The sequence below is a fragment of the Diadema antillarum genome, unplaced genomic scaffold (assembly GCF_040938485.1).
Source record: "Diadema antillarum isolate AM-2024a unplaced genomic scaffold, OU_Dant_1.0 seq00000100_RagTag, whole genome shotgun sequence".
In the NCBI taxonomy this organism is placed as follows: Eukaryota; Metazoa; Echinodermata; class Echinoidea; order Diadematoida; family Diadematidae; genus Diadema; species Diadema antillarum.
Genome location: NW_027271188.1, coordinates 1,077,938 through 1,090,739, shown reverse-complemented (window position 1 = coordinate 1,090,739; position 12,802 = coordinate 1,077,938). Strand labels below are relative to the sequence as shown.

Sequence of the window (12,802 nt, the reverse complement as noted above, 5' to 3'; positions counted from 1 at the left end):
AGGGAATTTTCTCGTGCAGACATAACAGCAAACTAATGAAAGGTGAGTCAGAAGAGAAATGTGGTCATGCTGGCTGTGCAAGGGAAGATAGATTTTATTCTGATCCCATGATCTTACTAGTCCCATGCCATTACTGACTAGTCATTCATTCGTGTGTTGGATATATCTGTATGTTCGTTTTTGTTGTTGTTTTGTTACCATGCTTTGTTTCGTTCTGAGGTCTTGATTTTGTTGGGGATGTACTCCTGTTATACCTGACTTGCATGTATTTGTCATATGTGATTGAGATAATCTGGTGCACGTTGCTTTTAAGAAAGGTGGATAATCATGTGCTTTTATCTGTACAACCATAATGGCACAAATAGGAATGATCAAGACTATTATATGCTGTTTTGTGCATCTGTCATGACTTCAATTCAAAAGTTTGCAAGCTTGAGCTTGTGTTTAATAGATTATACTTTATCAAGTCAAGATGCCAAAGGTGATATTCAAAGCTTTGCAGGTAATTGGACAGAAAAAGACAGAGAGACAAGGGGAAAAGGAGATAACTCAGTACATATTTCTTGATGGAGAAAGCAATGCCAAATGTGTTATGTCAAAGGACATAACTGTATTAAGGAGCGAGACATAATCTTTGAATTCAGTTGCATGTAAGCTTGTTTGATAGTCTCCAATAAAATCCCCAAATGTCTATCAAACTTGCATTCACCTTGCAAATGATAAAAAAGATAAATGTACCCCCAAACAACCCCCCCCCAAAAAAAAAAAAAACAACAACAACGACAACAAAACCAACAGCAAATGTTTCAGTTTTGTGTATCAATTGCCTGGAGTGCAACATGTCAGTGGTAGTAAAGTTCAAGGAAATGAAGAAATGAGGAGATGATTTTTTAATATTATCTTTGGCTTTGCTTCTCTGTTTGAAGACTCAATGGTCTACTGCAAGCAGTAGCCCTTCACTGCAAACCTCCATTTCCACCCCCCCCCCCCCAAAAAAAAAGAGAAAGAAAAATCTGAGGGTAAAATACATATAGGAAATAGTGGAAAAGTCTTATTCAAGCCTTGCTTCAAATTTACAGATCCCCCAATTCTGCAGGATATATCCTGAAAGCTTGAAAATCCCCTTCATGTCTGGAAGAGGGAATATAAAAATCTCCCAAGATTTTTGGAATCATGTATGTCCCATTGAGTTGCTTGTAACACTCCAGTATGTCCCTGATTACTCTTTGGAATCCTGATTTCGTTGGATGATTGTTGGCGACCATGTATTAAGAGAATTGAATGTCCACTGTATTTTGTATTCCTTTATACTTTGATCAATGTTCTCTGTATGTTCTATACCCCAAGATTTGATGGCAATGTGAGTTACGACCTGGAGGAGACCTGACAGTGTTGATGAAAACGCCACATTTTAGGATGCTTCAATCAATGAATGTTAAACACAAGTCACTTTTGGATTTTGTTCGTACCACTGTACTATTATTATTTCACTCTTTTTCTCTCAGATTGTTCATAATGTCATTCTTTTTGATGTCTGCATGAGAAAAAATATATGAATTATATATTCTACTTTCCATCAATTTCATGTCAGTTTCTATTTGTTATTATTATCAATATTATTTGAGAAAGAGAGAGAGAGAGAGAGAGAGAGAGAGGGAGAGATAGAGAGAGGATTTCACTCTCAAGAGCTTGATGACAAATGGCATTCAAAAACACTTTTAACATTATTTCCGAAGAAAAAGTACCCAATATTGCTATCGATGCTTACCACCTTTGCATTGACTCATTGACTTATATTGTTATTTGTGCACAGTAATACTTTTAGTGAGTCTATTATATATACATGTATATACCTTAGGCTATTAGTTTCATTTGTCAAATATGGGACCAATTGTTTCATTCATGTTTTTTTTTTTATAAAATTCCCCCAAATTACCAAATTATCATAAAAAAACCTTAACAAATTATGTAATCCCCACTGTGCCCCTAAAAAGCATTATATATGTGTGTGTATATGTGTGTGTGTGTGTGTGTGTGTGTGTGTGTGTGTGTGTGTGTGTGTGTGTGTGTGTGTGTGTGTGTGTGTGTGTGTGTGTGTGTGCATGTGTGTGTGTATTGTTTTCATTTTTATTTTATTTCATTTTTTTTTTTGGTTGTCTTCGCAGTTTTATTTGTACATCGATAACAGTAGTGATCATAGGGAACTAATAAGGAGGAAAAATAGTATTGGAGGAGTAAAAACAAATTTTACAGATTTTACAGCATTATTTGAGGAACAAAATAATATCTCTCACAGCTTTTGATCTGGGTAACAACATTCTGTATCAAGCAGTGCTCTCTTCATGCACAATAAATACCAACAACGTATGGAGGGAAATGTCATGAAATGCCTAAACTGGTAACAGAGAGAGCGATATAATTCATTATTAGAAAACTTTTTTTCCACATGCAAAACATTAACAATCCCAACTCAAGTGTATGATCATATGAACATAGATGTTTGCAGTCGAAGGACAGGCTAGGCGATTTGATGATGATCCGTTGCGTTTGAACTTCTTCGTGTGTACCGAGTATGTGGTCACGTCAGCGCCCGCCGTGGCTGTACCCGTTTGCGCTTCTGTCTGTGGCCACCAGAGCTGGAGGCAAGACAAGAAGATGACTGATAGCGGGGAAGAAGAGGACTACATGTCAGATAGTTTCCTTGTAGAAAGGTAATTCTATTAATCCGTTCTGTTGCTTTCATTCACAGCATTTGGATGGTTCCATGTAGGCCATTAATTGTGGGAAGCTAGGAAGGGCACCGCCAGCAAAACTGCTAAAAAGCAGCCGGCTCGTGATTAGTCCCACACCTTCAAAAATATGTCACGATATGTCATAAAATGTGCTCTGTAGGTCCTACATCTGTACGAACGTTAACTCTGACGTTAGAAATAACTGAATCTGGGCTTCATCAGTTATTTGATTCGGTGTAATATGTTCATTCGGATGTGTTGGATGAGTATAAATCTGAATAAGGCTTTGGAGCTGATGATTTATGGACCATAATTTGTATTGTACCATGCCATTTATATCATATGCCATGCCATGCAACAAGCAAGAAGATGCGCTATAATTAGAGCTCTAACGTTAACGTTTAAGCCTACTAGTCTAACGTTAGATAGAAAATAGAATTCTACCACCACACTCAGTCTAGTCTAGACACTAGCTAGAGATGCGGATAAAAAACCGATAGAGTCGACGGTAGCAGAACTCTAGTTCTAACATAGAAATGCCAAGAAATTCACATTTCACATGTAAAATTTTATCAGATTTTAGAAGATGTCAATTTATCACATTTCTTTAAAAATTAAAGTGTGAAATGTTTATGTTATGTTAGACCTTTTACTGTACAGTACGAAATTTGAGCCTCATTTGCCATTTTTCTCTTCGTCATCTGCTTGGTACGAATGTGTACGGTGAATCGTGGGTATGAATAGTAATTCTGGTACATGAATGAGATGTGAAAGATGCCGAGTATTCCATTACAAAAATCGTTATTGGCATTATGCGATTTTGCACAGCGCTAATAAAAGATAACTTTTTATATTAGGCCTGAATGGGGTTAACATTGAAGAATATTTTCCAAAAAAAAAATTGGAGTGAATAATTCACATAGTTTTGGAAAATTCATAATTTTCAGGACTTTTCAACGACTAAGTCACAAGTGTTGTTTTTTGCTTGAAAATTTCATCCTCTTAGTACTGGTTTGGAGTTCAGAGCAACAAGAAATAAACTTCCAGTAATACAATACACTCTCCTACTAAAATCTTGGATATATGTGTGCAGAGACCAACGTCTATCCCAGACAAAGTGAAATCGCCATACTCGTCTTATAATATGAAAGGCCCCAGAACTTCTGTTATGAAAGTATGGATACATGGGGCTCATTCCCTCAGTCATGCATTTATGATTTAAGTTAAACATGCTAAGACTAGGCCAAGGAGGTAGAGCCTACAAGCACAACGCTGTTTCCTAGGAAATCTTCTAAAATCACTAGATTGTGTAATCAGTTGCCACTTTGATCTGCTATTTCATTGTAAAGTTAACCCATTGAGGATGGGCTGATTTCAATGCTACAACAGGCATTTCCCATAAACACCTGTCTGAGTCAACTCAGGAGTCGTCTTCAGTGGGTTTAATAGTTCCTAGAAGAAAATTTTATCCCCTGTTACCCTGAAGAGGACAGTGTCAGAGAAACAATGTCAGTGGATATCTATTACTCACTAGATATACGTTCCACTTGAAATTATCAACAACAACAAATTGTATCAGTACCTTCCCTTCATTCAGTATTGCTCAGACCCTTGCCAGCCGGTATGTCAATTGTCACTGTGTTGTACTGTTGTAGGATATCTGTGAGAAGGTAGTGTGCACTTTGTTTTGCCCACTGGGCCAGGGTGTGCCACTCAAGCAACTACTACTGTATGCTACTGTCTACTACTACACAATACACATACTTTTCAAATTCAATACATGCCAGTAAACTTGTTTTGTAATGGACAAATTGTTCATATATATTCAAGATGAAATGGAATAGGGTAGTTTCTCTTGAAAACCATTGATGAAGAAGGCCGGCATAGCAAATCTTGTTGCCATCATTGTGTCTTGTTTTGCCACTGGTGGTATCATGGTATTGATATAACACGGCTGAATCTAGCCATATGCGACTCATAAAGAGGCATCTTTTTATCAAGCCAATCTTGAGCAGGCAATCCCAACTCATTTAGATCTAAGACGTTGTTCAGTTCATCTCTCATGCTTCAATGTGTTTGTATGTTCTTGTCATCCTAGTCTCAAATTCAAACCTCCATTGATTTTCAGTAAAGAATCAAAGCCTGGTCAGCTGTCATGGGGCAGGGCCGCCAGACAGCACAGACAGGATGAGAAGCGGAGACAGGCAAACCAGAAGAACAAAGCAAAGTTCAAACCAGTAAAGCAGCATGAGGAAGAACAGAGACAGAAGGGCCTCAACAGTGCAATATCCACAGAAAGCAAGGGCTTTGCCATGCTCCAAAAGATGGGCTACAAGCAGGGAAGTGGACTTGGCAAAACAGGTGTGTTTTGTTTTGTTCTGCTCTGTTCTGTTCTGAAAGAAATAAAGATATGCCACTACACTGTGCTGTCATTTTGAGAATATCACAGTTATTTTCATCACTATAATACAGATATGAGCATGGGAATGTATTTACTTTCAGAACAGCAGACTAAGATTAACAGTCCATGTTGGATTGTATGAACATGACATTGATTTTTCAGTTTATTTGACACTATATATAAATATATAGTTTTTCTTCCCTCTGGACATGCAGACTGTTGCATGATTTTCCCTTTTCTTTGGACTTGTACTCATTAAAATGCACATTGAACACTTTACTTACAGAAATTGTGTACCTCATTCCTTTGATAAACAAATGATTACAAAATCAACTTTTTAGTTTTTAATACTCATAGTTAACTTTTGTCTAGATTTACATAGTTTGAATTCTGTGTGAAGCATGACTAGATGTTATGTAATGTTTGCTGCCCTGTAATCATGCTGTCAGTTGATTGTTCTTTTAATCAGAAAGGACTGTCATACATGTCTCACTTGATGTTCAGATGAATGTAGTGCCCATTAATCCTATTTATTGTTCTTATCTGTTTTAGGAACTGGAAGAGCTGAACCAATTGGAATTGAAATCAAAACAGGCAAGTTGGATAATTAGAATGTTGAATTGACAGGACAATTGAGGTGCACTATATTACACTTTGTAATACTATTGTAACTGGAAATGTATTTGACAAATGCAAACAGAAAATCTGACCAGAAATGAATAATATTTATGTGTGGAAAATTGAGCAAAGAAAATGGGATTCCATCGGGAGTCGAACCCGAGACCTCCGGATGCTAGCCCAGTGCTCTACCGACTGAGCTATAGAAAGCCCTAGTTCAGTGTTTGTTCCAGAAACCCTAAATTCTCAATGCTCGAATGGTCAGAAGCTACAGCAGTGTGTTTGATTAAATTTGTGTCACATTGGTATCTATGTCTCATCGTCTCTATGAAATCTGTGAAATTAATAAATGTTACATCATTGATTCAGCCCCAAAAGTCACAGGTTACCAGAAGGACACAGCTTTGCACAAAGCAGACTGACCAATGTTATGATAAATCAGAGAAAGGAAGTAATTTAAGAGGTGTTGCCAATCAAGAAATGCATCAGTAAGGATATGAATCCAAGAGTGTGGAATATACATTGCACTCCTGTTCTAACAAATATGGTTATAACAAAATTCCGGTTATAACGAAGTAAAAATTCGGGCTGCAATGTTATCCACCCTATGTATTTTCATTGTTTATTTGTTTGGTTTTAACGAAAAATGAAAGAAAACTGTCAGTCCCGAGGACTTCGTTATAAAGGGAGTCCACTATATATGCTTTTTTGCATGCTTCTGCCATGCAGGCAGAGGTGGCCTGGGTCAGCAGACAGAACTCAAGCGGAAGCAAGCTGAGATGGAGAGGATGCGGGAAGTGATGGCGCAGAAGCGGGTCAAGATGGAGGCCAGCAGAAAAGGCAATTTTCTCAGGCATCAGAGCGACAGGTTCTTGGAGAAGGAAGCAGAGCATGACCTGTACAACAGCCAGAAAGCCTGTGCGCACCTGGACCATGGAGAAGTGAGTGCCATTCATCCCAGGTCTCTCATCCAGATGATGTGGATGCAAACGCTCACACACACACACACACACACACACACACACACACACACACACACACATTCTCCTAAGATACTCTGACTGGGGATATGATAGTTTGCTAAAGGTAACCAGGCATATTCAGTTACTTGTTTCTGGGGCTTTTTTCTACATCCCAATAAATTGGCTTACTGAAATTGAAAACCATTAAAACGTATACTTAAACTAGGGTAAGTAAGTAACAATTACTTAGGTGAATGAAGAAAGTAATCAGTTGTCTCACGATGTGCAAACGTTTGCACATCGTGAGACAACTGATTACTTTCTTCATTCATTCTTCACCACGATGAACCTCTTCCAATCCAATTACTTAGGTGTCATGTAGTGTATAGGTGTATACCCATCAATCAAGGATACATGTGAAAATTTTTGAATTTCCCAATTTGAATAGTGTGAAGTATTATTTGCCTGTACATTATGCACTTCCTATGTTTTATATGCATTTATGCAGAATGGGCAGCTCCACTATACCCCTATCAGGGTACCCCTAGAGCCTTATAAGGGTGCTTTTTCGTCTTTACAAAAAAAAAAAGAGAGAGGGGGAAAAAAATAGGATATATGTGACCCGCTACAACAAAATGATCCTAAAGTCGGGCGAGGTCAATTATTTGAAAATTGCATGGCATAATTTCCTAATCTTTCTGCTTTAAATTGATATATAACACATCTTATAAAAATAATCGGCTGCGGAGATATCGATGTTTAAAAGAGAGCATGTCGAGACGTCTGGGAAATCACTGTTTCGAGAAAAGCATCCCTAAAAGTTTTCCTTGGACGCAATCGCGATCAAGGGACACGCAAGTCAGTTTTCACCTCCGGACAATAGAAGGCAAGCCCTAGCAACTCCCGAAATGCTCATTCAAGCACAGCGTCGGCAGTCTCCTCACCGACCAATCAGTGACCAGGATGCCAGGAGAAGCGGCTGGGCATAGCGCACCCCGCCTGCACGCACCAGTCGACTGGGCAGTGTGTGAGCTTCACACTTCGGTTAGCGGCAAGCAGCAAACTGACCAACGAGATCACTCTGGTCGTTGTTAGGGGCGGAGCCTATCTGTGGCGCTCAATCCAAATTTTGGAACCAGTTTCTGCTTCGTTGAAACGCCGAAAAACATGGCCCAGAAAAACGCTATTTTTTTGGTCTTTCCTTTCACCATTTTGCTTCAAAATTTCGACAGATGATAGAAGATATGTCAGACTACAATAATATGTCAAAATCAGAAAATCGTAAGTTTTGACCAATTTTGATGCTCTGACTTCAAACTCGATTTTCACGGCTTCGACCGTGCGCGACTTTAGGACCCTTTTGTTGTAGCGGGTCACATATACATGTACACAATACCCAGTGTGAAATGTATCTCCATTTGCCTGGAGTGAAACACTGCAATATCCCCACAACTGAAACCATTTACAAGAATACACACTCACATAATGCCTGCTAAATGAGCTTTTGTAATATCTGTCTTTTGGAGTTAATGCATTTTGAAATCGGTTGGTTACGAACTAAATTCTAGAAACCTGGAAAGAAAAAGTGCGTTATATATCCCTTGAATGACATACACCACTGAATCTCGTTCCATCTTTTGAATGTAAAGAAAAAAAATAGGAGAATGCCTCTTGAAAGTGAAACAAGCAGACTTACACAAACCACACTGTGTCTAGACTGCAATTTTGAATAGGGAGTAGGAAGAAGGGTTTTTATTGTTTATGTGGGATTGTATTTCATAATTCCTTGTATATATTGGAGTGAACATTTTTGTGATTCATTGCAAAGACTAATCCAATAGTTTCACACTCATTGTTGTATCATATATTGTGCTAAATTCTTTGTGTATGAATGATAGGGTATGTATCTTTAAGCATTTGTTCGGATATCATATTCAAGTGATTAAATGGAAAATTATTGGTGCAATTGTTCTCCTCCTAGGGACTCAGTGAGCCTGAAGTAACTTGGTATTGGCCCAAACAAATGCTTCCAGGCTATACAGAGGAGGAGGAGGAGGAAGAAGAAGAAGGAGAAGAGAAAGAGGAAGAAGAAGAAGAAGAAGAAGAAGAAAATGAGGATGACGAACTTACAGTGAGAATTGATGTTTGGAATTACGATAGAAAAGGTGCTGCTAAGAAATGACCAACATAGTTTTGTAGGAATGCATTTTACAGTGTTAGTTCATTAAAGTTTATTTCAATTCGCATTTATTTCATTCAAACAGATAAAAAACATTCAGACAAGGTATATAGATAAATTCAAATTGACAATACAAATGTAACAGAATGTGGAGACAGCAAGAAAAACAAAGTTTTATGAGCAGCTGCCACCATAACAAAAGCATTTATAATAAAAGTCATATTAAGTCGAACAAATACATGTGCATAGAAATTAAAACGAAAGTAAAAAAAAACACATGTTCTACAATAGACACATAAGAAAAGACAAAAAACGAACAAACAAACAAACACAGAGTAAAACCCGAATATGTAAATTACTTTTCTTTTTCCAATAAGAATAATTTAAATCTTCGTTTAAAAACATTTAAAGATGGACTCATTTTAATTGCCTGTGGCAAATTATTCCAAATTAAAGGTCCTTTATACAAAACAGAATATAAACCAACATTTGTTTTTTTAAGAGGTTAATGATAATTCAGAGGATTTCTCAAACTTGTTATTGGTATATTCTGCAAATCATGCAAATACTTGTGATTATGGGATGGAGATATTGTAATTTACCACCCCTATGAAAGTCACTCAAGCAATAACTTGTACAACTTATAGTGTCAGTCATGATACAATATTTTTATTATGCCTCCGCCACGAAGTGGTGCCGGAGGCATTATGTTTTCGGGTTGTCCGTCCGTCAGTCCGTCCGTCCGTCCGTCCGTCCGTCCTTCCGTCCGTAATGAATTTTGTGGACAGCTTAACTAAAAAACCTTTTGAGGTATCCTAATGAAACTTGGCATGTATGTGTATTAGGGGGTGAAGTTGTGCCTATCAACTTTTTGGTTCACATGCTCAAGGTCAAAGGTCAAAAGGTCAAGGTCAAATATGTAAAATTTCACTATTTCCACCATATCTATGCAATGCCTGAAGATATTTTCTTGAAACTTAGTGTATACATGTATTACCCAATTAAGATTCTCTGGTGAAAGTTTGGGGTCATGAGGTCTTCAAAATTTACTATTTCCCTCATATTTATGCAATGCCAGCAGGATTATTTTTTTTTACACTTGATGTATGCGTGTATAAAACCTAATAGAGATTCTCTGGAAGCTTTCTTTTTTCTTTTCTTTTTTTGTTTGCCTCAAAGGTCAAAAGGTCAAAGATCAAGGGAAAGTGCTGAACTAACTTTTTCCTCCATATCTCAGAAGTGGCGCAAGTTATCTTGAAACTTACCACATATTTATGCATGTTGTGCCTGACAGTGATTATCCTATGAATTTTAGGGTCAAAGGCCAGATGAAAATGATAACAATGAACTTTTCAATACAGAAATTGCACTTTTTCTCCATACCTTGAAAATTTCTCAATGCATAAACTTATGAATGGGTCAAAGTCAAGTTAAAGTCCTTAAATCCCCAAATACATGCTCTCCTATTCATCCAATTAAATCTAGGTCAAGGAAGGTGAACATTCAACACATTTGTGACAAACTTGTCATTTTAATATTTTGCCAATTTTGTGAAAATGTAATCACACATTGTCTACATGTACTATAGACCTATTAGGAGAATCATGCATTATGGCGGAGGCATACCAGTCGCCTTAGCGACATTTCTAGTTTTCATTGTTATTATTATTTTAAATATTCATTTTTAATTTTTAGTGTAGATGTGAGGGAGGGAATTAAAGGTCCACAGAGAGACACATAATCTATGCATGTACAGTGATCCAGGATGCTCCTGAAGTGCTCTAAACTCTGTTTGAACAGACAAAGTTGTTCTGAAGTACAGTTATACCCTTCTTGAGGGCAGGGTCAGGAGCAGTCCTGAAGCACTCTAACTCTAGTAAAAACATTCACCAATGTTAAGAGTGGTCCAGAAGTGGTGTGTAGCGTGTGCTGTGTGTTTATTTGAGGTTCTTGCATGTGTTTATTTGAGGTTCTTGCATGTGTTTATTTGAGGTTCTTGCATGTGTGAAGGTTACCATGATAGTTATGCCTCTCAGCCACTTCGTGTGTAGTCTTGGTGGGCATAGACTTTCTGAATAAACCGTTTCAAAAGGGCATTAATCAAATCACTTCTGGAGCACTCCTGTGCCTAACTTTGTGTATATAATTATGGTGTAAAGGTATCATATTATCAGGAAGAGAGGAAAAAGTTTTTCATATGGATGCATTTCCCCCTGTTGGCCACCAATATCTTTTTAAGTAAATATGATTGATCTCATCTCAACCTTCTTCTGTGATTTTTCACATTGCTTTTGTTTCATTCTGTCATATGCAGGCTGGAGAAAAATTATTACAGCTTACAGTGTACCTAAGAACTCATCATAGATACTGTGTATGGTGTGGGGCAACATTTAATGGTGAGTATTAAGTGTCTACACCAACCTTGGACAGGAATCTGAACACAACCTACTTTCACCTTGAAATCATTTAATTCTTGAAGTTATGAACTTTCATGTGTTAAAGGTTTTGTAGTTGCCGTGAAACAATTATGGTAGAGTGAATTCCATGTAGCAAATGACTATGTCAACCTCATGGGTAGCTATTAAGCCCCAGAGAGCTAGTTTTCATTTGAAGCATTTGAAGATGTTTTGCAAATTAAGGATGGTTACCTCTCTGTAATGTCAAGCTAAATTTGATTGCAGGCAAAAGGAATGTGCATGCACCAAATTCAGGTTTTAACAAAATTCTTGTTACAACCAAATCGAAATTTAGGTCCCAAAACTATCATCTATACATCTTTAAACACTGTACTGTTCAGCTATAACAAAATTTTGATACAATGAATGGAAACCGTCAGTCCCAAGGACTTCGTTGTACTGGGTGTGCACTGTATTGCAGTGAAGCTATGGGTTGGTTGTGCTTTCAATTTTCCGCTGTAGCTGTCAAAGCTAACCCAGTTTCCATCTTCATATTACTTTGATTACATGTGTTAATACAGAATATTAGGTACTGTATATAGCCATGTTTTCCATGTGTGTAATATTTTGCATATTGCAACTTCTAATATAATTTCACAAGTCGGTTGAATTGGTAATAGAGAATCACAGGGACAGAAAGAAATTTTTTTTTTTCTTTAAAAAAAAAAAAAAAAAAAATCATGGATTCCAACGTTGGGGAGTATATCCAGTGCATTTATATTATTGAAGATGCCAGAGAAGTTACTATTCAGGTAGGCCAGTTGCGCAAATCTTTTCATTCAAAATTCTTTGGTTCAAGTTTGCTGGTAAGACTGATAAATGTGTCTTTATGTTGTATCTTATACTTCCAAGAACTATTGTAACTGATTGACAAATTTTCCTTCATCAATGTATATAAGAATCGAATTAATCAGTGTTTTGTAGTTGCCATGACAAAAAGTCATGGGCACACATACTCAGACAGGATTCGAACCTACGACCTCCTGATCACCAGACAGGCGTCTTACCCACCAGCTAGACCACTGAGCTGCTCGACAACCAGTGCTGGTTCTACATCCTTAATGCATGCAGTTAGTATTGCATATTTATTCAAATTAATGAAATTAAGAACTGATTGAGCTAAATTATATTTTGTGTGTGCATGCCTACAGATGAGAAAGACTTGGCAGAAAATTGTCCGGGAGACAATGCAGAGGTACACAGGTAGTATACCAGTCTCACAGGGCTATGATTATCCTCATGGAAGATGGATGAAGTGAGCCATTAATGAGGAAGACAAGATGGCTTGATCATCGAGGACACACTACAGTCTACTTCTCCCGTGTATGTGGGAGAACATGTAGCTGGTGTGATGTGACAAGCATTTTTAGTCAAGCCCGTGGGAGCAGCAGGCCTGACTCCCCCCTCACAAACATGGATATTTGCTTCCAGAGGCAAAAACATTAAGAAGGAAA

The 12,802-nt window shown here is 37.6% G+C and overlaps 1 protein-coding gene across 1 annotated transcript; it reads left to right on the top strand.

Annotated features, from left to right (window-relative positions):
* The first annotated feature begins 2,613 nt into the window (after positions 1-2,613).
* LOC139726830 (G patch domain-containing protein 11-like) lies at positions 2,614-12,555 on the top strand. Its single transcript, XM_071637825.1, has 7 exons — positions 2,614-2,711; positions 4,861-5,093; positions 5,686-5,731; positions 6,485-6,692; positions 8,695-8,844; positions 11,207-11,288; positions 12,500-12,555. Exons 1-7 carry the CDS (start codon positions 2,656-2,658, stop codon positions 12,553-12,555), a joined length of 831 nt encoding a protein of 276 aa, XP_071493926.1. The 5' UTR covers positions 2,614-2,655.
* The last annotated feature ends 247 nt before the right edge of the window (positions 12,556-12,802 follow it).